Source organism: Tiliqua scincoides, chromosome 2 (assembly GCF_035046505.1).
Source record: "Tiliqua scincoides isolate rTilSci1 chromosome 2, rTilSci1.hap2, whole genome shotgun sequence".
Taxonomy (NCBI): Eukaryota; Metazoa; Chordata; class Lepidosauria; order Squamata; family Scincidae; genus Tiliqua; species Tiliqua scincoides.
In genome coordinates, this window is record NC_089822.1 from 228247279 (window position 1) to 228274051 (window position 26773).

Below are 26773 nucleotides of genomic sequence, written 5' to 3' on the forward strand. Positions count from 1 at the left end.
GTAGCAGTCGCATTGGGCAACAAGCTTTAGGGGGGCAACAAGCTGAGCTTGACACTAGTGGGCAAAATTGTGAAAATCTTGGTATGTACGAATAATACCATCATGTTATATATCATTGGAAAGGTAATTTATTGCAGAATGCAATGAAACAAACCACATTAGGATATCTGTTTTCTATTTAAAGTTATGGCCAGTTAGCCAGCAAACAAAAACACAACTGCCCTAAGGAACAAAAAGTGGATTTTCTTAACTCGAAATCGACCTATAAGACTGATTGTTCTGAGAGTCAATGAGATGTTACTATGATACAGCATGGAACCAATAAGGTGTTAATATGAGACAGCTCTCATTTCCATATATTATAATACAGCTACTCCTGCTAACTTGTAAAGAGGCACTTTTCAAGTGGTGCTCCTCTTATATTTAGCAGGGAGAGAATAACAGTCCCGCTTCACCCCAGCACAGTATCTCTAACCAATAAGGGGCACACTATTTATTTATTTTACTTACTAAAATTTGATTTTTTCATGGGGGGGGCTACAAAATCTTCTTTGATCCCAGGTAGCTGATAAATGCCTTAGCTATGTCACTGACTGGGACAAGGTGACAGATCAAGTGGGTGGTGAACTGCTGGGGGGCGGAAGAAGGTTTCCCTCCAATTAACACATTTTGTAAAGCCTGGGCATGATGTCACTTCCGGTTGTGACATCACTTCAGGGGCATCATTTTGAGCTGGGCACCGGGCTACACATTCATTAGCTACACCACAGATATACTGTCTTGTCCCCAAAGATCGTCAGAGGGGGGCCATTCTTTTAGTTTATTCTGGCTTTAAATATTGCTTTTATTCTGTGTGTTTTTACCTTTTATGTTGTAAGCCACCTTGAGGATCAGGTTTTGTTTACCTAGGGAAAGGCAGTATAGAAATCTCCAAATTTGGAGAATGTGACTTGGCTCACTTTCTCAAGTGTGGCATCCTAAACTGCAAATTGTCTTGGTAAAATCAGTGAACTTCCTGGAGGGTATTGTGCTGTGCCCATGTATTTTAATGAAAATAACAGGCTTACGTTTGAACTACTGTGAGTTTGGAATGCCATACTAGGTCATAAAGGTGAATTTCTGCCTGGATGCATTCCTTTGCAGCCTAATGTTGAGCTGAAAGACCCAGTCAAAATATGGATGCGTTGAACCTAATTTGTAAAACCTAGTGTAATATACAAGACACTACACAAAGTCTTTATTACTTGTCACAGAAATTGAGGTGATCCTCTCAACTTTCAATTTTCCATTTTTCTCAGAGCATGAAGGAAAATAGTTAAGCACCATAATACAGTATAAGCTTCGTTATCTGCCATTCACAGGGAATAAGGGTTGCTTCTTTGTTAAATGTACTTTATTTGAACGTGACACTGATAAATCATGAATTTTTTCACCACATGCAAAAATGTTAACACTAAACCTTTTAACAACTTTTATCATCATGCATAATGGTTTACTGTTTGTCTACCTTCTGGGGATCATCAATATTAGTAACTTCTACAGTCAATGTCAATGACACTGGACCAAGCTGCAGAAAAGTTTTGAAGCCTCTATTGGATGTCTGCCTTCCTGCAATGCAGTTACCTTTTCTTGGTGAAATTGTTGTGGATAATGTGCAGGTGTGTGACTTCTTGAGCAGATTAAGAAGACTGCCACTCAGCAAACTTCACCAGTTTTCAGACACCGCAGCGGCAGCCCAAGAAATTTTGGTTTCTTCACCATGGTCTTTTTCCTATGAACCTATTTCATCTGCAGTACTTTCCGCATTGACCACCATTTTATAATTTCATGGTTTTTTTGTGACATCAAGATCTTGGTGGATGTTTACACACTCTTGAGCTTCACTGTCCTTCAATTTGGTGACTGGGTTTGGAAGGGGGGTTATCATTTTGAAGGCTGTTCATTATCTCCTTTAGTGCTCTCTTTTTATGGTCCAACATTGAAGCCTTCAAATTCTTCTCCATCAGAAGACCCCTCCACAAATATCATTTCTGCCCACAGTTTTTCTACACTTTCTTTAAAGTTGTACCAGGCACATGTTCAACCTTTATGCTGTACTGGAACTGGATCTCTTGGCTGGTGCCTTCAAAGTTGAGCAGCTCCTTCCTAAAATCCTTTCTACAGATTGCTTTTAGGTTTTGAATAATTCCCTGATCCATTGGCTGAATGATTGAGGTGACATCTGCAGGTAGGAAGACTGAAATACTGCCAAACACAAGCTATGCCTTAGAAAGGTGATCTTGATAACCTTTGTTCTGGTTTCTTCAGATGATCTTTTACAGAAGGATCAAAAATAAACACAAAAATAATTCATTGTCCTCCCACACATTAGGCTCTGCTTTCTATTCCAGCAGCAGATGTACGATGTCCTTGAATGCTCTTGGTGGCTTGAATTTTGAAACCAATGCCAACTTCATTTTGTGTTCACCAGCAGCATTTGCGCATGTAAGCACAATGTTGCAGCCCTTGTTGCCCTTGAATCCAGTTACATCAATTCCACCTGCACCAGCAAGGGTTGAAGACAGCAGGCAATGTCAAAAGAGTTCTATTCTGTCAGCACTGTAGATGATCTCTGAGGTTACGCCATACTCCCCAATCAACTTCATTAAAAATACCCAATATGGGGGCACTGTGGAGCAGGTGACTTGAGGGTCCTGCTCATTCATGAAACTCCATCACCTTAAATTTTCATTGGGGGGGGGGCGATTGGATGGGCGATCTGGCAATTGAAGTACACACAATTCTGAACTTGAGGGCCATCTGGTCATATCCCAGCTGCACCTGCCTTATGGTTCTTTTTTCCCCCACACTAATTTTAGTAGCAAAATATTTGTCTCTGTTCTTGTGCTGCCTACAGAGCCAGTTGACATTAAGCTACTGTTATGGGCCTGCTGCAACAGCATAATACCCCATGTTTGTGGGTATGTTACACGGCCCAAAACGAGTCTTCTTGATTCTATGCCAGCTAAACAGCCACCACAGAGTCAAGTGACCCATTGTAGGGCTACTTCCCTTACTTGGGGGAAGGGGATGAATGTTCCCTTCTCCCGAGGAGCTGCTGGCAGCTGCCTGGTGTGCGCAGGATAATGCAGCAGCCATTTTTGGCGCCGTGGCAGCCCCGTGTGCTCAGGATTGGGCTGCCTGGTAGCTGATGTTTTCATTCCTTTCTGCCTGAAGCACAGATTTTTTTTAACCTACTATGTAAGAATTCCTGACAATTTTTAACCAGTAGGCTAAAGATAAATCTTAATTTATCTTTCAGCTCAAGTTCAGACATTCTAAGAGATCTGGAAATGGCTGGGATGTGTCCAGGCTCATCAGATAAGTAAGTGCAGCACAGAGTAATCCTTTTTCCTGCCATAAAAATGGTCATTGATTTATATTTGTCACTCAGCTAAACCTGGCCAGTGTAACTGGAAAATATGCTAAATATCATAGGTTCCTTCCCCCACCCCTTGATTTTCTGCTAGAATTCTTTTCATTCTGGAGTAAATTGTGGTCTGAGATGGCACATAAAAGGCCTGCTTATAGGAGGAAGTACAGTACTTGATTTAAGCATGATTCCAAACAAAAACTTTTTTGCTAGAAACTATTCAGAGAAAGGTGTGCGTGCGTGAACAGCATGGAAATGAACAGATACGAAATCTTCCTGGTGGATATGAGTTCACTGCTTGAGATTTTGTGTTATTTTGATGAGTCCTGATAAGACTAGAATGTGACTTTAGGATGTTTGCTTACGGGCCAACATGGGCCAACGTTACCTAAACGTCTCATCAGTATTTCAGTGATCTGTACATTGGCTTACTAACTATAACTTTCACTAAAACAGAAACCTTTAAGAGTGTTACATATTTATGTTATAGTGCCCAAAACACAATTAGAAATGTGATGGAAATAACTCAAGGAATACAAAGCATTTGTATGTGTTTTTTTCTTCATTATAGTTAGTTCCCTTAAGTTTTCCTGCTGAGTTTGGTCAAAGTGTTGTGTAGCATTGTGAAAAGTGATCGTATGGCTTGGTCGAGTTTGTTTCTTCCTATAGACCAGCCACTCTCAACCACTGTGCCATTTAACACTGGTGTGCCGCGAATAATCCCCAGGTGTGCTGTGGGAGTTTGATGGAGGGTCATTTATTAATAGGACCATTGGGGATATGAGCCCCCCACCAACAGAAAGGTGTCAATTGTCCAAAAACTGATGGTATGCCTTGACAATTTTAGTATGCCATGAGACGAAAAAGGTTGAAAATCACTGCTATAGACCAACAATCAGTCCAGAATCAATCCTTGAACTGAAGTATTCAATTGAGAGAGGCTATTATATGTATGAATGGCTTGATAGTCTGCATATATGTATGTCAGATCAGCTATAGTCTCTTTACAGTTAAAGAGAAGAGACTGAAGACATATGCACTGTTATTTACCTGCATTATATATCATAATTACATCTTCTTTAAGACGTTAAAGTGGCATCGCTGGGGTGGGTGGGCTGCACTGGGTGACGGGCACAGGATTACACCACTACCCGCCAGATTTTTAAAATCTTGATATTTTCGACTACTACCATGATGTTATATATCAATCAATGCATAATGTCATACAGAATGTAATGAAACAATCCGTATTGAAATATCTCTATTCTATCTAAAGTTATAGCGAAAAAACCAGTGGGTGTGGGACAATGGTACATCACTTCACTGACTGCCTGAGGCATTGCCCCATCGACTGCATGGGAGGAGGTCCATCATAGGGCAGATGTACTGGCCTCCTGCAGTGAGTGATGCAAACCCTAGTGACACCACTGGGCGTTATTGATGTATTATATTGATCAGTTTGAAGGACGAGTATATAAAGAACAGTATCTTGAGATCTTTGCCAAAACCTTTCCATGGTCTCATTTTTTTCAATTAAAATATGTTCGGTTTACATGAACCTTTGGTTACCTGAGCACAACACATTTTTGCCTTCACATTGTAATAGGCCTGCTGATTGGATGGTGGCTAGAGAGTCGCAAGGATGTTCAACCCCAGTTAGAAGCTAAATGTCTGTGTTGATTTTTCCAACAAATGACTGCAAAAAAAGAAGATAAAAACATCTCAACCTTACCATGAATCGCCTCTTAGGCTTGATAATGCAAAGGTTTATTGAAGCACAGTATGACAAGGTTTGACTGGTGAATTGAGCTTAGCAGATGATGGCACCTTGAAGTTTCAAAATAGGTCCTGACAGACGTTGGGGCAGATGACAAATGTAATAAAATTTGATAGTGTCTATGACATAAGGAAAGAGAGTTGGTATTTGAAGCATTTGGATTGGTTTTCAAATTGTCCTCAGTGGTTTCACTGAAGATTACCATGGCTCTGTTGACTTGCAGTTCTTTTTGTGGGAACTACAAATCAACAGTGAGGTTTTATCTTATCACCAGCAGCATTAAAAAATGACGTTACTAGTTGCACGTCAGATAAGGGCCCAATTGTAGTGTGTGTTTGGTGCATATCTTGGCTGAAAATTGACATATAAATATAACCAAATATTTACACTTATTACATTTCAGACATGAAAATTCACTTGTAGTTAGACTGTGGGAGCCCATAGTAACTGCAAAGTGATGTCTTAAAAATTGTTGCCAGACTTTATTCATTCCAATGTTTGTCATATTTCCTTACATAATTGCATTAAAATCTGTTACCAGTTCTCTGAACTTGCAAGCCTTAATTCCACTGAATTCAGTGGAAAAAAATTAATTCATTCATATGGGTACACTGCAAGCTTTCCTTCACAGTTGGTTTTTAATGACTGGTGGTTAATCTCTTCCACAGAACTGGAGAGGTTTCTGCCTCCTTCCCATAGATAATGAATGAACAATGTTCCATTTTGGTCTGTATTCTGTGACCTTCTGCTGCAAGTATCAAAATAATGCTTTTGCTCTATTAAGTGGCAGTTTCTAGTCATTACAAGATTGCACTGCATATTGTTGAAAACGGCCACCAAAAGATGAAAAAATATATATGTGAGAAAATGTGTGTCCTGTTCCCCCCAAATCTGCAGTTTAATCAAGGTAACCAAACAACAGCAAGACAGCCATGTATAAGACTGTATGCAGGAACCTGATGAAGAATGCTAAGCTGTTTCATTACTGGCTTGGGCTAAAAGTCGGGTGCTGTGTCCTGTAACTTTCTGATTACCCTTGAAATTTCACCAATTTACTTCCAAAAATTCTCCTGTATCTCCTGCCCAACACACCCCAATTTTTTTTCATGAAGACATGTGGCTTCTAGTACCACGTATACAGAAGTGATGATGGAAAAGGAGTCTGCACCATTAATACCCCTGAGCCATACTGAAGCATTTGAGGCATTTGTCATATGCCTGTCAATAGAAACTTAGCACAGAGAACTGGATGAGAACCATTGTCCCAGTGTTGTAAGTTTCTTTAAAGTGTGAGAGTATTCAAAAATGGCACCCCTATCTGCAGCCTAAAGTAATACAGCCTAACATTACAGGACTTTTACCATCATATCCTGCAGTATGTGTGGAGACCAGGTCATAGTTTTTTGACATTAGATGAAAACGGTGACAGCCTCCTTTTGGATGAGGTTCCTACGTCCTTGCAGTTAGGTATAGCAGGGCAGTTTGCTGTGGGCAATTTAATAGTAGGGCAGTTTGCTGTGTGTTTGGGTTTGCTGTGGCACTTGTGTCTGAAAAGTTTGTATTTTATGTGTGTGTATTTATACTGCCCTGTGTGATATCTTAAGTTTCTGTTTCTTTTATTATAATATAACTTGGTGCTTTTAACAGGATTGCCCTGACTGCACCTTGGGTCTAGCAATTAATTTATCCAGCAAGCAGCCACTAAAATCTATCACTCCTCAAGCTAATGTGTAGTCAGAGCACATTCTTCTTCTAGTTGGATGATCCTTATCTAATTAAATATAACTCAAAAATAGACAGTGTGTTTCCCATTAGCAGTACCTTTAAAACAAATCTGCAAACTTTTGTGCATACTAGGACAGATCCCCACTATAAGATTTTTTTTTTGGGGGGGGGATGCAAAGGATAATTGTCATTGATTACAAATGGGGCATCTAAGTTATGAATAACTAGAGAAAAGAATGACAGCGTATAAGGGAAGATGTGTCTGTTCAGTCTGTGCCTTTGTTGCTAGGAGAACAGGTGTAATTGAAGGAAGGATGTGCCAGGCATCAGTATTGTGGCCATAAGGCATTTTTAAAAGATTGAGGACAGATGTGATAGAAATTTCAGAAGTAATAAATTTATTTGATAGAAACAAACCACACAGAGCTGTCAGAATGTGAGTTCTGGCAGCGCAGGTGGGGGATCAGATTGGGCATTTGGGCGAGTTCATGTGATCAAATAGGACAGTCCGCCTTCCAAGGGTTGTAGATTTCTGTCTCTTGATTAAAGTAGATGCCCTGTGACTTCAACTGAGATTATGCCATTTTTTAATCATTGAAATAAAAATGGAAAGCAGTATTCTGAACAAGAGAAACCAGATCTCTTTGGTCAAGAGGGAAATGCTTTGTAGTATAAAGTGTGTAAGTGGCCACTTGAATTCAAAGCAAAATTAGCAGGCATATGTTGTTTTTTGAACAAATTGCCTCCTCTTTGAGCTTTTAATAAGTCATATTTCAGATGTTGCATTTATTGCTCTGTATTTTTTGACATACCCAGGTTAAGAGTTAATGGCGGAGCTGAGTCTGAATATGTGAGTGGTTTTTCTCCTTGTTTAAAATGTCAGTGTTAGTTTATAGATGAAGCACTGCAAAGTGAAGCTAGTGGACAATTTATTTCTTTTTCTTTCATATTTAAAGGAAAAAGAAGCAGCAGAGCTAGGGACCTTCCTGAACTGTATCCATACAACAAGTTATATTTTTTTCTGATACTTAATATTTAATTTTTGATCTTTAGTCGGCAGTCTCATTCCATATGAACAAAAGAAATCTGCTTCTATCCCCCTTCTCTTGGTATGCAGTTTGCATTGCACTCATAGTTGTTTGGAGTATTTTATGTTGGTCTATTAAACCCTTGTAAAAATGAAATAACAGAATTCACATTCCAAATATGACCATGTAGACTTATTCCATGTAGACTTAGAATCCTGTCCTAGTGCCATGTAAGTTTGAGTCAGGCAGTGCAGGGGCTGGGAGAGGCTGGTGGGAGGGCAGTTTAGAGGCTGGGAGGAAGCATTTTGGAGCAGGGGAAGATGGAATGGGGGAGGATCAGGCCCAGGAGGGAGGCGAGAACAGTGGAGGCCTCCTCTGCTATATCCTTACCCCCATTCCTGGGCCTTACATGGGCTTCCTAGATTTGCAACAGCTAAATAGCTGGTACAGACACACACATACATATTTATATACTGCTTTCTCTGTTTTTACACAGCATTCAAGGTGGTTTACATAGGCAGGCTAATCTAAACCACCATTTTTCAATGGAGTTTTTAGAATATGTTCTGTGGAAACAATTCACAACTCTCAGTTCACCATATGATCCCTTCACAGTGTCGCTCTCTCTTCTGGCTGCATGCCATCAGGCTTCAGCAGGCAACTATCTTTCAAGCTCAGAAGCTCCTCAAGGCCATTTCCGTTCTGTGACAGCTCACCTCTCACACTCCCCTGCTCTTTTGCTGCAGTGGCTCATCAACTCAGCAGTGACTCTGTTCTGTCACAACATGTAAACAGCAGCTTGTCAGCCTAACATTCCATCCAGAGCAAGACCCTGGTTGTTTCTACTTAGCTTTTCAGGTAGTACAGCAGCTCCACTATCAGAGCACACCTCCTGCCTGAGAAGCCCCATAGGGGTGACCTATTTTTTTTAGGGGCAAAATATCCCTTTACCCTGAGGTGACCTCCAGCCACCTCCTAAGCTGCTTTGGATGCAGAAGCAGCCTGGCTGCGCCTGCACAGCTTAGGATTGGGCTGCCCAGCACATGGTTGCATAGCCTAACATTTTTCTGGCTTGCCGTTGGGTGTTTGCCAATCTGAATTAACTAGAAATATATTACAACCCTTACATACTCTTGGATATGGACATATTAATGAAGACATGAATATTGCTCCGTTTCCATTCAGGGCCATCTGTTGTAAAGTACCATTTATATACACTATTGTGAGACTTCTGTTTTTAGGTTCTTTCTGCCCCATGTTGGTATGATTACTTTTCTGTGAGAACAAGATCCATGCTAAAAGAGTGTTTCAACTATGACTTTTATTACCCTTAGCCCTACTTTATTTGATTAATAGCTAATTGTCCTAAGCAACTAGGTTGGATCATTGCCCAGAAGATGAAACTTGCAAATTTGGGGGCGGAGTTGTATGCACCAAAATAGCTTGACAGCCACTGTTGAATGCTCCATTCCTTTTGGAATGCATACATATTCAGGATGCACACTGTGCCTTACAAGTACTTATTTCCTTTTGTTTATTAAAACATCTCCCAAAGTTGCTCTTCAGTATGCAAACAAGTTTCCAAATTAGCTTGTTAAATAGATGATTGAATGGACTTCATGTGTTAAATGCTATTTCAAATGTTCTGTACTCTTTGGTTAAAGGGTTTGTAATTTAAAGAAGGGTCATCAGCATCAATTAACACTGGACTTGTAGCTGGCCAGAGTGTGATAGATTTCAGTGACTCTAGTTAACCTAAGTTGATTGCTAAAACAGGCAACTCTTGGTGCTTGAAATGTGCCATTTAAAAGAACTGATGGGACAGTTTTTAAACTGTTTTAAAAAGTTAACATCTTCCTACTTTTTAGACATCTACTGGGAGTGATAAGCACCATATCCCAGTGTATTCTGGGATCCGTTTGGTCTAGCCTTGGGCAAAACACCCCCATTAATTACCCTGGAATTTGTTGGTGTGTGTAGGTATGAGTGTGTGTTTTCAAGCTTTCTTAGACAACATTTTGTGTTCCTCAGGAAAACTAGGTGGAAAAAACTCCAACTAGTATTCTTGAGAAAGGCAAAATTCAAAAAGAAGCATGTCCCTTCTCCTTTCCAAGCAAAAAAATGTACATTGCGTGATGGGAGTAGACTTACAAGTACATGAAGATGCGTGCCTGAAATGACACTACTGAGCAGACAGATAGAGAGAAGTGCAATCCAGCTTGTCCACCATCATTTAATACCAGGGAGCACAAGACTAGCTTTCTTTGGCTCCAATCCTAACCAACTTTCCAGCACCAGCGCAGCCCTGAGGTGAGGGAACAAATATTCCTTTACCACAGCATTTTTCAACCTCTTTTATCTCATGGCACACTTGACAAGGCACTGAAATTGTCAAGGCACACCATCGGTTTTTTGACAATTGACAAGGCACGTTACTTTGCAGGAGGGTGCTCACATCCCCCAATGGCCCTACTAATAAATGACCCCACCCAAAAAAAAATCCTGTAACACACCTGCAGGTCATTCACAGTACAGCAATGTACCATGGCACTGTGGTTGAAAATCGCTGCTTTACCTAGATGAGGCTTCCACAACTACTTCCCCACTGCAAGGTGCAGTTGTATGCCCATTGGCATGGCTGCATCAGTTGGATAGGATTAGGACCTTTGTCTCCTAATTCATTTTGGAAGATAGAGCAACCTACAGTTAAGAACATAAGAACAGCCCCACTGGATCAGGCCATAGGCCCATCTAGTCCAGCTTCCTGTATCTCACAGCGGCCCACCAAATGCCCCAGGGAGCACACCAGATAACAAGAGACCTGCATCCTGGTGCCCTCCCTTGCATCTGGCATTCTGACATAACCCGTTTCTAAAATCAGGAGGTTGCACATACATATCATGGCTTGTAATCCATAATGGATTTTTCCTCCAGAAACTTGTCCAATCCCCTTTTAAAGGCATCCAGGCCAGATGCCATCACCACATCCTGTGGCAAGGAGTTCCACAGACCGACCACACGCTGAGTAAAGAAATATTTTCTTTTGTCTGTTCTAACTCTCCCAACACTCAATTTTAGTGGATGTCCCCTGGTTCTGAGAGTGTGTGAGAGTGTAAAGAGCATCTCTCTATCCACTCTGTCCATCCCCTGCATAATTTTGTCTGTCTCAATCATGTCCCCCCTCAGGCACCTCTTTTCTAGGCTGAAGAGGCCCAAACGCCGTAGCCTTTCCTCATAAGGCAGATGCCCCAGCCCAGTAATCATCTTAGTCGCTCTCTTTTGCGCCTTTTCCATTTCCACTATGTCTTTTTTGAGATGCAGTGACCAGAACTAGACACAATACTCCTGGTGTGGTCTTACCATAGATTTGTACAACGGCTTTATAATATTAGCCGTTTTGTTCTCAATACCTTTTCCAATGATCCCAAGCATAGAATTGGCCTTCTTCACTGCCGCCGCTCATTGGGTTGACACTTTCATCGACCTGTCCACCACCACCCCAAGATCTCTCTCCTGATCTGTCACAGACAGCTCAGAACCCATTAGCCTATATCTAAAGTTTTGATTTTTTGCCCCAATGTGCATGACTTTACACTTACTGACATTGAAGCGCATCTGCCATTTTGCTGCCCATTCTGCCAGTCTGGAGAGATCCTTCTGGAGCTCCTCACAATCACTTCTGGTCTTCACCACTTGGAAAAGTTTGGTGTCGTCTGCAAACTTTGCCACCTCACTGCTCACCCCTGTCTCCAGGTCATTTATGAAGAGGTTGAAAAGCACCGGTCCCAGGACAGATGCTTGGGGCACACTGCTTTTCACCTCTCTCCTTTGTGAAAATTGCCCATTGACACCCACTCTCTGTTTCCTGGTCTTCAACCAGTTCTCAGTCCATGAGAGGATCTGTCCTCTAATTCCCTGACTATGGAGTTTTTTCAGTAGCCTTTGGTGAGTGACCGTGTTGAACGCCTTCTGAAAGTCCAGATATGTAATGTCTATGGGTTCTCCCGCATCCACATGCCTGTTGACCTTTTCAAAGAATTCTATAAGGTTCGTGAGGCAAGACTTATCCTTAGAGAAACCGTGCTGATTCTCCCTCCGCAAGGCCTGTTTGTCTATGTGTTTTGAGATTCTATCTTTGATTAGGCATTCCACCATCTTACCCGGTATAGATGTTAGGCTAACTGGCCTATAGTTTCCCGTGGCCCCCCTCTTTCCCTTTTTAAAGATTGGTATGACATTTGCTATCCTCCAATCTTCTGGCACCGTGGCCGTTTTGAGGGACAAGTTGCATATTTTAGTTGCCATGTTCCACAGTGAGAAGTGACATTTCTGAGCATGATCAGTAGTATCATTTCTAGTTAAGGAGAGACCTTCTGCTATTGTTACCTTGTGCAAAGACCCAGCCTATATTACCATTACATCATGCAACAGGAATTTGCTAATGAACTTGAGAAAGTGAATAAAGTGTGATCTAGCCAAGCCAAGTGATCTAGCCAATTGACTTTCATCAGTGACAGATCAGCTTCTGAAAGGGAAACACACAAGTGGGTTGCCAACAATCTCCTCCCAGCAGGGCAGTTGTGCCATTACAAGTTATCCAACAGATAGCCAAGTAAGAGGTGCTTGTGAGATCTGGCTGCAATAGTTGGGTCACTGTCTGTCATGGAGTTTGCAAAGCCACAGGGGCCTAACTGGAACAAGTAGGTCAGCAACCTCACAGCACAACAGCTGAGCTCACACTGGTCACTTCAGGCAGCGGTCAACTTCCCTTAGGGTTTGCACACTGTCTTCACCTGTGGGACAGCTGCCTTTGGGGAGCAAGGAGAAAAACAGAAAATAACAAGGAATTGATAGCAGCATCAATCACATACTCAGTGTTCATGAGGGAGAGTGTACTTGCTGTGGTTCTCTATGGGGGGTGAGAGCGTGGTGACATTAGATTTCCCTCTCTTGGACTGATACCGTGGGGCAAATGTTCAGTCCTCTGTTGCAATAATGCAGTCCTGAACAAAGGGATTCAGATAAGCGTTTGGCCAGCTGTAGCAATATCAGGAGCCCCTAGCATTCCCCCAAAGGGAGCAGAGACTCCCAGCTCTTAGCTGTTGCAAAAGAAAGGGATGGTTAGGCAATCAGGAACACGTGATAATCCTAAAAGTCCAGGAGGGGAGGGTATACACCTGAGAGAGAAGCATCAATTCATTGTAGCATGAAACTCCCACCCCCACTTGCTTTCCTGTGTGTGTTGAATTGTCCTTCCCATGTTGGGGAGGTAAGGTGGAGGTTCCAGTTTGGGTGTTTGTGCGTGGGGACATCCTTGGCAGAATACCAGCAATAAAATTCTGAAAAAAGTGTTAAAATACCCTGCCATATAAGTTGTTAGGGACAAGTGTAAAGTACTTTCTCTGCGAGGCACGCGCCCTTTCACCAAGGTTCCCATTTGAGAGACCAGAGAAGACCATTCGCATGTTTGATCTTCCAAGCTGTGATCTCCAAGAGGGGCTTTAGTACTGGGATAGGTGCAATGTGATAGATTACACAAAAATGTCACTGCCAAATGTAACCTGTAGTCTATGCTTCATCATAGGAAAGTGGGGAAGGCAGAGGGAGCAGGAGGTATAGTTTTCCCCTCCCTGTTCTTCCTTATGGCGTTACTGCTACGTGTGCCAGGTCTGTTGTTGACATAGCATTTTTCTAGAGTCAGGAGTGTGTCCGTCATCTGAAGGGGGGCGTTAAGATATGATGTATATTGACTTCTCATCCCTCCCATGTCACGCCCCATTCTCCTTCCTGTTTGGGCCTCTCCACTGGTAGAGTTGCACTGGCATCCAAGTGATGTCCAAACATTGTCAGTGCATCATTTTTCTGATGATGTGCTGGCATCCATAACACATCCTTTGGTGTTAGTACTTCTACTCCAACAGGGCTGTCATTGCACCCATGTACTTAGGGATATGCTGGTGTATCTCAAGGATAGAACTGAGCCTTTATTCCAGCTATCTGTGCAGAGGTCTTCAGAACAAAACCTGTTATGCTTTTACATATAACAATGACCATATTTGTAATGCATTATACTTTGCTTAATATAAATCATGTATTAAAATCTGTTAGGAGATGTTGTCATCTGTGTGGTTTGATCTCTGTAGAAATATACTGGACATGCTTCAACGTCTTGCAATTACGTCTTTACGTTAATCTGCCTACTTTTCCGAGAAGATTAAGCTCTCTAGTGATGACAGTTAAGTTATTGTTCCAGAAAAATTGGCTTAGCCTATTTAATCTCAGGCTGGGTTCCACCAATAAAGCATAACTATTAAATTAATCTCCAAACATTTCAACAAAGCCAACCCACCAACTTGAAAAATGTTGGCTTCATGACATATGACCTCCTGGGCTCACTTTGAATTTCTTTCCAAATACAAAGTGTATAACAATGTATTAGGTTTATCTTTCTGGGTAGTTTGCTGAATTACTGATATAATCTCCTTGATGCATTTATGGAGTTTTCTGGTGCTGGGGAAGTGTTGGAATTGTCATTTGTAAAACTTTAATAGGCCACATTGATTTAATTAGCTATACTGGTTTATAGGGGTGGGTGATTTTGTTTTAACTATCTGTAGATTTATTCTGTATTTCTTTGGTGATGGCATTGCACTCCCCCCAGAAAGTCCTAGATCATTGTATCTCAAACTGTGAATCTGGGAACCATCAGTGGGTTGTGATAAATTTTTTGGTGGTTTGCGAAACGACAGGCCTGACGAGTCTGTGTGTATCAAGGGTTAAACAAGCTGCTATTGGAAGGGAGAGTGCTGCTGCCCAATCACCATTATAGCCACACACTTTGGCATTTAAAAATCAGGCAGCAGCCCCTAGGGTAGCCATTTTCAACCACTGTCATGACACACTGGTGTGCTGCAGATAATAATAATAATAATAATACAGGTATTTATATACCGCCTTTCTTGGTCTTTATTCAAGACTTTATTCAAGGTGGTTGACATAGGCAGGCTTATTAAATCCCCGTAGGGATTTTTACAATTTGAAAGAATGTTCTATCTTACAAGAACCACAACATTCAGTTGTTACTTTCTTGATCTGGTTTCACATTCTGGCCTCCATCCTCCCACGCTCAGAGCAGATGGAATAACTCGGCTTCAGCTTGTCAGCTGCTTCAAGGTCGCAAGGTGCCAGTGGCCTCGAACTGGCGACCTTGTGGATGTTATCTTCAGGCAGACGGAGGCTCTACCCTCTAGACCAGACCTCCTGCCCTGTTACACACCAGAACACGCATTCCAGTCACATAACACAGCCCTAACAACTTTAAGAAATTTAATGTTGCTCTTATAGTCTTATATTGGGGGGGGGGGGTGTCATAACAAGCTGCTGCATTTTAAAATTTATTACTTCCCCACTGGGGAGGGATTATATTTCTGCGGTAGAAGACTAGTTTTGCGTGAAAAAGGTTACAGGTTCTATCCCTGGCATCTCCAGGAAGGACTGGGAAAGACTCCCTGCCCCACCTGAAACCCTGGAGAGTTTCTGCCAGGCAGAGTACATGATATGAGTTAGATAGACAAAACTGACTTGACTTCATCTCTGTTTCTGGGACTAGGTAAATAATCAAGAGAAAGCTCTGCAAGATTTTCTGTTGCTGTTAATATGGGAAGAAGGGGATTAAAATGCCCTTTGCAGCAGCACAGAGTCAGTGGGTAGACCCAGTATTGCTTGTCCACTTGCCTTCACTCAGGTCGAACAGGCGACCTTTGGATGTTATCTTCAGACAAATGGAGGCTCTACCCTCTAGACCAGACCTCCTGCCCCACGTGTGCTGCAGTAGTTTGGGGGAGGATCATTTGTAGTAGGGGGATGCAAGCACCTGCTGTCAGTGTGGTGTGCCTTGTCAATTATCAAAAAACCAATGGTGTGCCTTGACAATTTTAACGCCTTGTCAGTGTGCCATGAGATGAAAAAGTTTGAAAATCGCTGCTCTAGCGCCTCTGAAAAGACAGAGAACCACTATCTTACATAACTCTTAATTTTTTTTAAAATCACATTTATACTGAAAGGGTTAAACAAGTCCACACAGGACAGGTGTGATTACCCGTAGTAGCTAAATTTCTGCATTTATTTACTTGTGAAATTATGTTATCGAAGTTCTGTCTGAAGGTGCTTAAGGCAGTGTTGAATAATAACACACAGATGTACAGATTTTTTTTATAAAAAGATCTTTTTGCAGCTAAGCATGAAAGGGAGTGGCTTGTGGAAGGCCACCTACTGGGTTCATAGCAGTGGCGAGATTTGAATTAGAAAAGTCTTGATTCACCGCTCTGTCTTTTAGCCACTACCCTGTACTAGCCCCCAATCTGCATAAACGAAAACGTTTTCCATGAGAGCAATGCCATCCTCTGAAATTGTCAGTATGAGACCAGATTTACATATGATGACTGTCAGTTGAGGCTGCTTATGTATGCTTTTAAAAGGCTCTTGGTACCATATTGCTTCAACATTGCATTCAGCATTGCTTCAACAGTATGCTGTGGCATTATGCACTAGATGTCAACATACGGAGAGCACATGGAAGATCAGCCTTTTAAATTCCACATGTGGGGTACTGACTTGAGTGAAGTCTTTTGGCAGCTGCCACGTGGTGACTGTCATGTCTAACATGATTTGGAGGCTAATTATTCAATGGTGCAGTTTTTATTGTGAGTGGAAATCTGCAGCTTTTGACTTACTATTTCAGATTATCCAGCAGTATGTTCAGATTTGTCAGCTTGAAACCACAAATCCTGTACGCCATCTGATCGTAATTGCTGTGAACAAACAGCACTTGATTGTTGCACCCAAGCATGAAGGAATAGACAAAAGCATCTTTGCACACTGTCATTACCAGTAACCGGTAATAGTGTTATCTCTTTAAAAATAATGAAATTGGTCAACTTTAAGTTGAGCAGCAGGGATGGGCGACTTGCAGAAACAGGATCACATTTCTGCTTTGGGTGAATCCTCTGTTGCTCTCTGTTGGAGTACCAGACTTTGGATAATCTATTGGAGAAAAATGCTTTAGTGACCCAAGTTTTGTACTCCACTTTTACCAGTGCATGCCGATCTTCCTCACCTGTCAATTGGTAGGCTTAAATCCAGGAAGCCTTCTCTGGCACTCACACAACATCTACACAACAATTTTAACATCAATGCCCAATGGAAAGCTAAACAGGCAGTCGAATGTCCAGAAACAAGTAGTTATATAGACAATCCTAAACTTAAGGTGCCAGGTTTCGACTTACCTCTCCAACACTGGAAAACTTTAAACAGGATCCGTGCCCTACATGGTGTTTGCCAGGACTCAGTGTTTAAATGGGGGCTAGTATCTACCTCACAGTGTGATTGCGGGTTCTCCCGCCAAACCATTTACCACATTGTGTCTGGCTGCAAACTGAGGGCGTATACTGGTCCATGGTCTGACTTTTTCAATGAAAGTAACTCTGTGCTTGAATGGCTGCATGAACTGGACATTGACATTTGATCTAGTCTAATTGTTATATAAATCCATGTATTATATGCCATATGCTAAATAAATAAATAAATGTACTCCACCCAACTTGCCTGAGGTTTGTTGACTGACTGTTGAGATATGTATACATACGTATGAATACATTACGTCTTCTCCAAATGCAAAGGTATGTTTTTAGACCTTTTGAGCTCTCACTTGACAACACATGGGAAGCTACCACTTGAACATAGGTTGCTTTCTGTGTAATCCCTTGGAGAATAACATAAATCAATGTTCTTTGTCCTGACAGAAAGTTAAATGAATCTCCCAGGCAATTTATTTTAGTGCCAGCATATTCTAGTGTTTCTGAATTAAATTGATTTGACTTTAAGGGATGTTAATGTTTGTACCTTTTGTCTGCAGGTACAGTGTAGGCTTATAATATAATTATATTGAGGACAACAGCTCAGACCATGTTTCTCTATTTTACTTATGTGATAGTAACAGGAAACTCACAGCTCTTTTCATTTAAGCAGTATTTTTTGACAGCAGTGGGAGCAATTTGTTTTACAGACAGCAGCCACTGAAATATTAATATTTAGATGTGTTTTTTTTTTTTGATCAACAACAGCCCACAGCATTGGCACCCGGTGAAGAAAGACTCGTGTTATCTGGCCCTTTCGCTGCTCCAAAAAGTGGATGTTAGGCAAATTCATAAAAGATAGCTATTAATAAACCTACTAGTCATGATAGCTAAACATAATCTCCAGATTTCACAGTCCCACCCCATACCAGTTGGTGGGAGCCAAATAGCAGGATAAGGCTGGTGCCTTTATGTTCTGTCTGTGAACTTTCCAGCTATATTTGCTGGCCATGTTTGGAATCAAAATGTTAGACTAGGTCAGAGGTTTCCAAAGTGTGTGTTGCAATGCTCTGGAGCGCCACAGGATGTCCTCAGTGGCCCCTCCTACTGGCTCTCCGGATGCTACCATAGTGGATCGTGCAAAATCTTGAGTGATCCAAGATAGTGGCACCCAAATCTTGTGAGATTTGATCGCTTCCATCCTGGATTGTATGAGATTTTGTGAGATTTGAGTGCTCCCAACTTGGATCATGCATGATCTCGTGAGATTTTGGTGCCACCGTTTTTGGATCACGAGAGATGGTGGCACCCGACTGAGCCAGGAAGGCTGCAGGGATGCCATGAACCCAGTATGTTTGGGAATCACTGGACTAGGTGAATGCTTGATGACCCAGCAAGACTTCTTAAGTAGCTCTAGTATTGTGAGATGAGTGTGAGAAAGGGAATTTGGGAAAGGCTTGATCGCAGCTATTTTTAAAAGGGCAAGCCTCAAAATTCCTCCTGCATTCATGGAGCTTGTTACACACATCTTTGGACCCTGACCAATCATCATTTGATTGTAGTTTGTGCATTAGGTTTTGTGTTAGTTTTTTGTTACTGGGGGGGGGGGGGGGGCAAAATAGATAAATGTCTTTTGTTGTTGGTTTTTAAACATCAACTCTTGCAGGTTGTTGTCAGATATTAGCCTTCCATCTGATCTTCAGACCTGAAAACATTAACTGTGGGTAGTTCAACATTTCAAGATATAGCAAGGTCTACTCTATGTTGTGATTACTGTGTCTTCCAGTATATTCACCTGCCTCCTGTTCCTTTTTTTTGGAGTAGAGAACGTCTGTGTGGGGATGAGTAGAAAATGTGAATGTGTGCTTAAGCAGAAAAGAAGTCCTCAGCCTATTTATCTCTTGCTGAGATGGTTTGTGGAACTTGATTGGCAATAAATGAAAGGAAACTTTTGAGTATGGTGTCAGTATAGGCATAAACTGCAAGACAACTGTGTTGGCAGCCAATGTTCTCTTGAGTAGGTTAACTCTTGGTTAACACTGTCAATTTCTGCACCACAATAATGGAATTGGTAGCCAGACTCCACAGTCATTTTGTGTGAAATGGGTAAGCAGCAGGCAAGGTGAAGTTTAGATGACATGATAGTTGATGGAATCCCTGATCTGGTTTTTTATCCCATTCCTGCCCTGTTGACCCTCTCATTTGGTTACCTTTTTAATGGACTTTTGAGCAGTGTTGTTGTTGTTGGCTGTTCTTACTGTCTGCATATATAAACTCCCTCTAATTATGGATAAAGAAAACAGATGACGTGGTTTTGTTTTGAAGCAGTAGGTAGTTAAATTTTACAATAGTCTTTTCTTTCCAATTGTGGTAAGAGAGGCATTAATGTAGCTTTATTGATTTGGGACTACAGTGGCATAGTCATGGTGTGTTTTATGAAACAATATTTTTATTATGCAATAAATTATCACACTAAGAGAAGATTAATACTTTGGAATGTGCAACTTTGGCAGTAAAGAGGGGAAAGGGAGAGGCAGCAGTACCAATTTTATTGCGGAATGACAGTGTAGTTGTGTAGTGGCAGTGAGGTGCAAATCTTTCTAGTAATAGCTACAGAGAGCAGTGATTCTTGGTTGGTTCATGTTTCTGCTGTTGGTTCTGTTTCAGGTAGTGTTTAAATTATTGGGCAAAGATTTACTTTTTTGAAAGGGTTTTTTTAGTGTAATCCAGGGGTGTCCAAAGTTTTTGGCAGGAGGGCCACATTGTCTCTCAGACACAGTGTTTGGGGCCGGGGGAAAAAGAATTAATTTACATTTAAAATTTGAATAAATTTACATAAGTTTTCATAAATGACTATATTAAAGATGAACTTATATGAATGAATGAGGGTCTTGCAATAGCTCAAGACCTATAAAAGGCCTTGCGCAAAGCAAGGCTGGCCTGTCCTTTGCTGCCGCTACTGCATCACAGACATGAAACAACAAGCAGTGGAGGGAGCCCTCATCCCACAGCTCACGCGAGAGGTCAAACAGTCTCCCTCAAGCTGAGAGCAATTGCATCGGGCCAGTGTGGGCTCCAACAAATCTCTGGAAGGGCCAGAGGCTCACTGGAGTCTGAGGCTGCCTGAGGGTCGCATTGAGAGGCCTTGAGGGCCGCAAGTGGCCCCAGTGCCAGGGTTTGGGCACCCCTGGTGTAAACCATAGGCTCTCTTCTGGGCTCCCATTAGTTTTAGCCAAATTGTCACTTTTCTGCCCCTTCTTTCTTTCTTTTGTTAAAGAAAAGGAAGAATGTTGTATTGGCAACAGGAGATTGTGTATTGTGTGCCAAAGAGCAACGGTAGTGAAATGTTTGTTGCATTGGTAGCCAAAGACTGGATATGTGAAATGTAAATTTTCTGCATAGTAAAGAACATGGGCTACTGTTGTATGCTTGCTAATATACAGTACTGTTCTGACTGCCAGTGATTAATGTCTGGTCTGATATCCTATGCACTTAGAGATGATTTTCTTAGGTTCACTCCCTGCCCATTGGTTTTCAGACATCATAACCTCAAAGATCCTTTCTCCATTGTCTTGCCTTCCAAAGAAAACCTTAGAAAGTTTTGGGACATATTCTAGGTCCCAGAGTCAGTTTGCACAAACTGCTATTCTGATCTGTCCAGTCCTACCATTACTCTGTGTGAACTGAGACCGTGTCCAAAACATGGTCACAGTTCTCCTGTGCCTGCGTGTTTCAGGCGAAAAGAAATAGGGCAATTTGCCTTTCAGGAACATAGGGAGCTAACAGCTGTCTACTGGGTCAGGCGATTGATCCAACTCCCTGTGGCTGGCACTGACTGACAGTGGCTCTCCAAGGTTTCAGAAAAGAATGTTCCTCTGCCCTTCATGAAGATTGCCGAGATTTCATTCATTCATTCATTCATTCATTCATTCATTCATATTCCTCCTTTCTCCCACGCTCAAGGGCAATCAAGGTGACTTACAGAATAAAGACTACTAATTAAATTAAAACAATACAGATGGGCCTTGGAATCCATGGGGGATCTGTTCTCGGACCCCTTGAAGATGCTGAATTTCGTGGCTAATTAAATCTGTAATGGGCCCCACCAGAGTCCTCTGGAGTTTCAGAATGGACTCTGCAAACTTCAGTATGGCCTTGTCAATGGAAAAAAAACTAATTACTGGAAGTGACATTTTTATGCCATATAAGGCATTCTGAGACCCGGGGAAATCCTGAGCTTCCCTGGGCATCAGAATGCCTTATTTGGCATAAAAAAACATCACTTCCAGTTTCCTTTGGGAAACTGGAACTACCTTTTTTTTTGCTGAAAAGGCCATTCTGAAGCCAAAAAGGGCAGATGTGTGGTGCCTCTGAGGGCTTCAGAAAGCCGCTCCAGTCACCTTTGGAGGGCTCAGATGGAGCCAAGCCTGGTTCCATGTGGGTCCAGCGGGACCTTCATTGAGCCAGATCCATGGATGAATAATCTACGGATATGGAGACCCCACCTGTATTTAAAAATGTTAACCCCTATCTTAAAAATCACTCCAAGATCATACAAAAGAAATAAAATTACATCTCATTAAAAATGCCAGCCCATAATCTCAGTCAAATGCCTTCCTAAATAAAAAAGGTCCTTAAGATTCAGTCTGGGACATTCTGCATGCAAAGCAGATGCTCTTGCACTAAGCTACAACCTCTCCCTAAGGAAGCTTCAGGGAAAAGCTTGTACACCCCATGATTAACTTATGAGAAATTCTAGCAAACCTATTTGCCTTTTGCAGAAGATGGAATCAAGTCATGACACATTGGGTTTCATCAGTACAAATCCAGTTGTGTTGTAGCAGTCTTGGGACAGGAATTTGACGTCTTTTGAGCCTCATCCGGTCCCCCCCCCCAAAAAAAAAGTCTGGAAGTGTGATGAAAGAAAATTAGATTCCACTTTGAAAATGCCATCTAATAATTCCAAGCCTGAAACATATCACCTGGGAAACATTTTCCGAGCTCCAGATTAAGACCAGAGCCTGAGTATGAATAAAATTGCTTTATTTTTCCTTTTCACATTGCATTTCAAAAATATCATTTTATGGAATAAACATTTTGATCTTGCATCTCTGGCATGCTGCAGAATGCCACACCTTGGATGAATTAAGGATATTGAGAAATTGGAAGGGTTTCAAGAGAGAACCAAAAGGGGGGGCATGAAAGGACTAGCAGATAAGGAAAAAAAATTAGCAAAGCACTAGTCTTTGAGGGAAATAATTGCTTGTCTCAGCAGTGATCATGGGAGCTTGATAATAAATAGCCTTCCAAACCATGTAAAAGCTTTCATGAAGTAGGAGGAGAGGTTAGGTTTTATTTATTCACTGTCCTGGAAAGCGTCCATAAATCTGTGGCGGAGTACGTGCTCTGTATGCAGTAAGTGTCAGGTACAATATCTGGACTCTCCAGGTGGGGGAGAAGGAACTTTCTCTGAAATGCTGGACTGCTACTGCCAGGCAGTGTAGACTCAGTGCATGCAGCTTCATATGTACATTTGATGCTCCATGTTTCCCCTGGGATGCCCAGGTTTGCTCTGCTTCACTTCTGCTTTCCAAGTGGCCTCTCATTCAGGTTTGTTTATTTATTGAAAGACTTTATACCCTGCCTTTCTATCACAATCAAGGCGGCTTTCAAAACCAAACATCAATACAATTATAAATAAAACAATACTAAAACATTAACATAAAAACTGTTAAAAGAATAAAACACCACAGACTCCAAAGGATCACAAAACATTTTCATAAGAAGCAGGAGGTCTGGGCAGGAGGTCTGGTCTAGAGGGTAGAGCCTCCATTTGCCTCCATCCACAAGGTCGCCAGTTCGAGGCCACCGGCACCATGCGACCTTGAAGCAGCTGGCAAGCTGCAGCTGAGCTGTTCCATCTGCTCGGAGCGTGGGAGGATGGAGGCCAGAATGTTAAACCAGATCGGAGTGTAACACCTTGAATGTGGTGGTTCTTGAAAAAGAGAACCTTCTTTCAATTTGTAAAAATCTCTGCATGGATTTAATAAGCCTGCCTGTGTAAACCGCCTTGAATAAAGTCTTTAATAAAAGACCAAGAAAGGCGGTATATAAATACTGTATATTATTATATTATATTAAGAAGCGCCGGCCTCCAATATCAGCATTCAAAAGCTTCCCTAAATAAGATTTAAGAATCTGTTGAAAGGACTCCAAGGAAGGAGCCATTCTTAATTCGAAAGGGAGGGAATTCCACAAATGCAAATCCAGAAGGCAAATGGGGTGCCACCACTGAGAAGGCCCTATTTCTTATTTTAGCGATGGAACTTATATGAACGAATGAAGGTCTTGTAATAGTTCAAGGCCTATAAAAGGCCTTGCACTTTGCTGCCACTCCTGCATCACAGATGTGAAACAGCAAGCAGTGGAGGGAGCTCTCATCCCACAGTTCACGCGAAAGGTTGAACAGTCACCCTCATGCTGATAGCAGTTGCATCGGACCAGCGCAGGCTCCAGCAAGTTTCTGGAGAGCCAGAGGCTCATTGGAGACTGGGGGCTCCCCGTGGGCCGGATTAGGAGTCCTCGAGGGCCACAAGTGTCCCCCAGGCCGGGGTTTGGACAGCCCTGATCTAAGAGGACGGGTAGGAATATATGGAAGAAGGCAGATCTGCTTTGGCCATAGAATTGCACTGCATGTTTTCATCCTCTTGATACTGTGGTTTTTTGTTGTTTTTTATAAACTTAATGGTTTAGAAAAGACTTCATTTCTGTTTCTCCTCTTTGGCTCTTAATGTGTGTTTAAAGGAGGATTCTGATGGTGGTGGGATTGCTCTCCCTGCCTGGCCTCCAGTCTAAGAACTTGTGCAGACTTGTGAATGCATCATTGGCGGTGGGGAGGAAATGGTGACAATTGCTTTCTCCGAGCAGGAGCCAAAGCTTTCACCCCTTCTCGTTTTGATCGCGTGGACTGTTTCTTATTTTTCCTCCCTCCCCTTTCAATTTGCAGTTAAACAGCATATCTATGATAAGTGCTGCCTTTGCAAACTGGGGCAAAGCAAGGCATTTAGTTCTATTAATTTGTTTTATTGAACTTGCCGGTTGGAAACATCGGCATATGATCCATTATTTCTCCACGAATCACCAGCAGACCCTTCGACCGGGTGGCAGAGATGGATTAATTCAGTATGTAGATACTTAATGAGTTTTGAAAAAAAATCTTTGCTAACATTTCTAAGCAGACTTGATTATTAATTCTGTTAAAAAGTATGAAGGTTGATGCTTTTTAATTGAACCAGTGTGCTTGCTGGTAAAGTAATTCACAGCTGGGTTTTAATATCCAGCAGGCAAAGCCTTTTGCCTGACATAGGGCCCAGTTCTGTCTTTGAAATGTGCCAGTGTATCTGCCCATCAGTGAACAGGTCACAAATGCTGATGTAATGCTGAAAAAACACTGTGCCAGCGTAACTTGGATACTGGCACAACCCCTCCTGTGGAGAAGCGAAAATGGGGAGGGAATTGGGGCATAACGTAGAATGACAAGACAGGGACAAGGAGGAGTCAGTGTACACCATATACCAGCCCTGGGCCCTGCCCCCTTAAAGGGTGGGGCAGGAGGAAGGCAGCAACGCGATCCCCAGGATGGCACTGCTGCAGGTGCAGAGGGGGCTTTCCGTAGCAAGCTTTACCTACTACCAGGGTCCGAAGAGCCCCACGGGGGGCTCTGCTGGACTCCCTACTTCTTGTAAACATTGACAAATGCAATCATGACCCACTTCCGGATTGTGAACATGAAACCTGAGAAGATGTAACAGGCTCATAAAGAGGTTTCATACTCAATACACCCGGTGGTGAGAAAGTGATTCATGAGTAGAGATGTTCTGTTTCCAGTAAGATAGGATTACCATCTTGGGCTTACTTTGAGTAAAATAAATAACACAATTTTCAAGCACCACTACTCATGAGTTTCCATTGGGAATCGCCTTCTATCAATGAGGGCCCAATCCTATCCAACTTTCCAGCGCTGATGTAGTCTCAGTGCAGTCCTGAGGTAAGAGAATAAACGTGCCCTTACCTTTAGGAGGCATCCATGATTGCCCGCCCACCTCAGGATGCAGCACACTCCCCATTGGCATAGCTACATTAGAGCTAGAAAGTTGGATACAATTGGCCCCTCAGAGCTTCATTTAGTTAAGACATGGTGCTTACATCAAATTAAAATGATAATGTGCCATCAATGCTCTCTGATATGCTCAGGGATCTTCGGGTGTATATTTTTAGTACTTCATTTATTAAAGAGAGGTTACTTTAATAACCTTTAATAACCACAATAACATTAAGCACAAAGAGTGAATAATGATCAGAACTAGAATCAGGGGGAGGAAGTAGAGGGAGAACTTGGGGGATAATATTTAGTCTCAATCTCCCCCTATCTTTTCAACCTCTATCTTTCAGTCGCTAGATAACTCAGTTTTTTATGCTTGTACCTCAGAATACTTACCTTCTGAGTGTCTTTGTTCCTGTATTGTTACTGATTGAAATTAGAAAGCCATGACAATATCTGGATTCCCCAAACAAGGATGATCCGGTGATCTGTATGGTAGATGGAGCACAATAGGTATAAATCCGTATTTATATAAATCCGTATTTCACCAGTCTCCTCATATTTCAAGTAAATCAGTGAATTTTGTAACCAGTGAGCACAGGGAAAAGGCTGAAGGAAAAGGATCATAGGGCAAGAATTCAAAATTATGGATTGTGAAAATGCATGCTGCTTGATTATCAAGCCCATAGCGTTTGAGACAGTTTTGTTTTATATACCTTTCTGTGTGTTTATAATGCTGCCCCTCGCTGCTTAATGATATTCATAAATGCCCATCCTTCCATTTGCAGCCATTTTATTCTGTTATGAGAAATGTGGCAAAATTCCCTTTTGGCTCTGATAGATGTAAAACCAATTTTTAAAATTACTTCTCGCTTCTTAATATTCCAAATTAATCTCTTAATAATTTGCTACTTAAGCAATGAGCAGTGCTCAGTGAATGCGTTTTAAAAGCAACAACGATAATCACAAATGAAACTGCCATTGAAATAATTTCAATCAAGTCTCTTAAAAATATATATATATATATATTCCTGGATACAAGTGTTTTCTCTAACCATCACGTTCCGTCTAGAGTGAATAGTGTTGTTTTTTTTCCAGTTTGCCAACACTGTGTGTCCAAATTTGTATTCCGTTTTATACTATATTAGAGATGTTCTAAGAAAAAAAAATCTTTGATAGCAGACATTGGCTGCTGTTGTATCTAATGCAGTGATTTCCAATCTTTTTTATTTCACAGCACACTGACAAGATGCTAAAATTGTCAAGATACAACCATCAGGTGTTTTTTTTTTTTACAATTGACAAGACACACCATGCTATTGGTGGGGGGGCTCGCATCCCCCAATGGCCCTACTAATAAATGAACCTCCCCCAAAC

At 41.8% G+C, this 26773-nt stretch overlaps 1 protein-coding gene across 1 annotated transcript in view; it reads left to right on the forward strand.

Moving 5' to 3' along the window:
* The window catches only part of RAD18 (RAD18 E3 ubiquitin protein ligase), a 152808-nt gene that overhangs the window by 112898 nt on the left and 13137 nt on the right, over positions 1-26773 (forward strand). The window contains exon 13 of the mRNA XM_066612984.1: positions 3302-3364. Coding sequence (XP_066469081.1) covers positions 3302-3364 — 63 coding nt within the window. The remainder of the gene's footprint in view (positions 1-3301; positions 3365-26773) is intronic.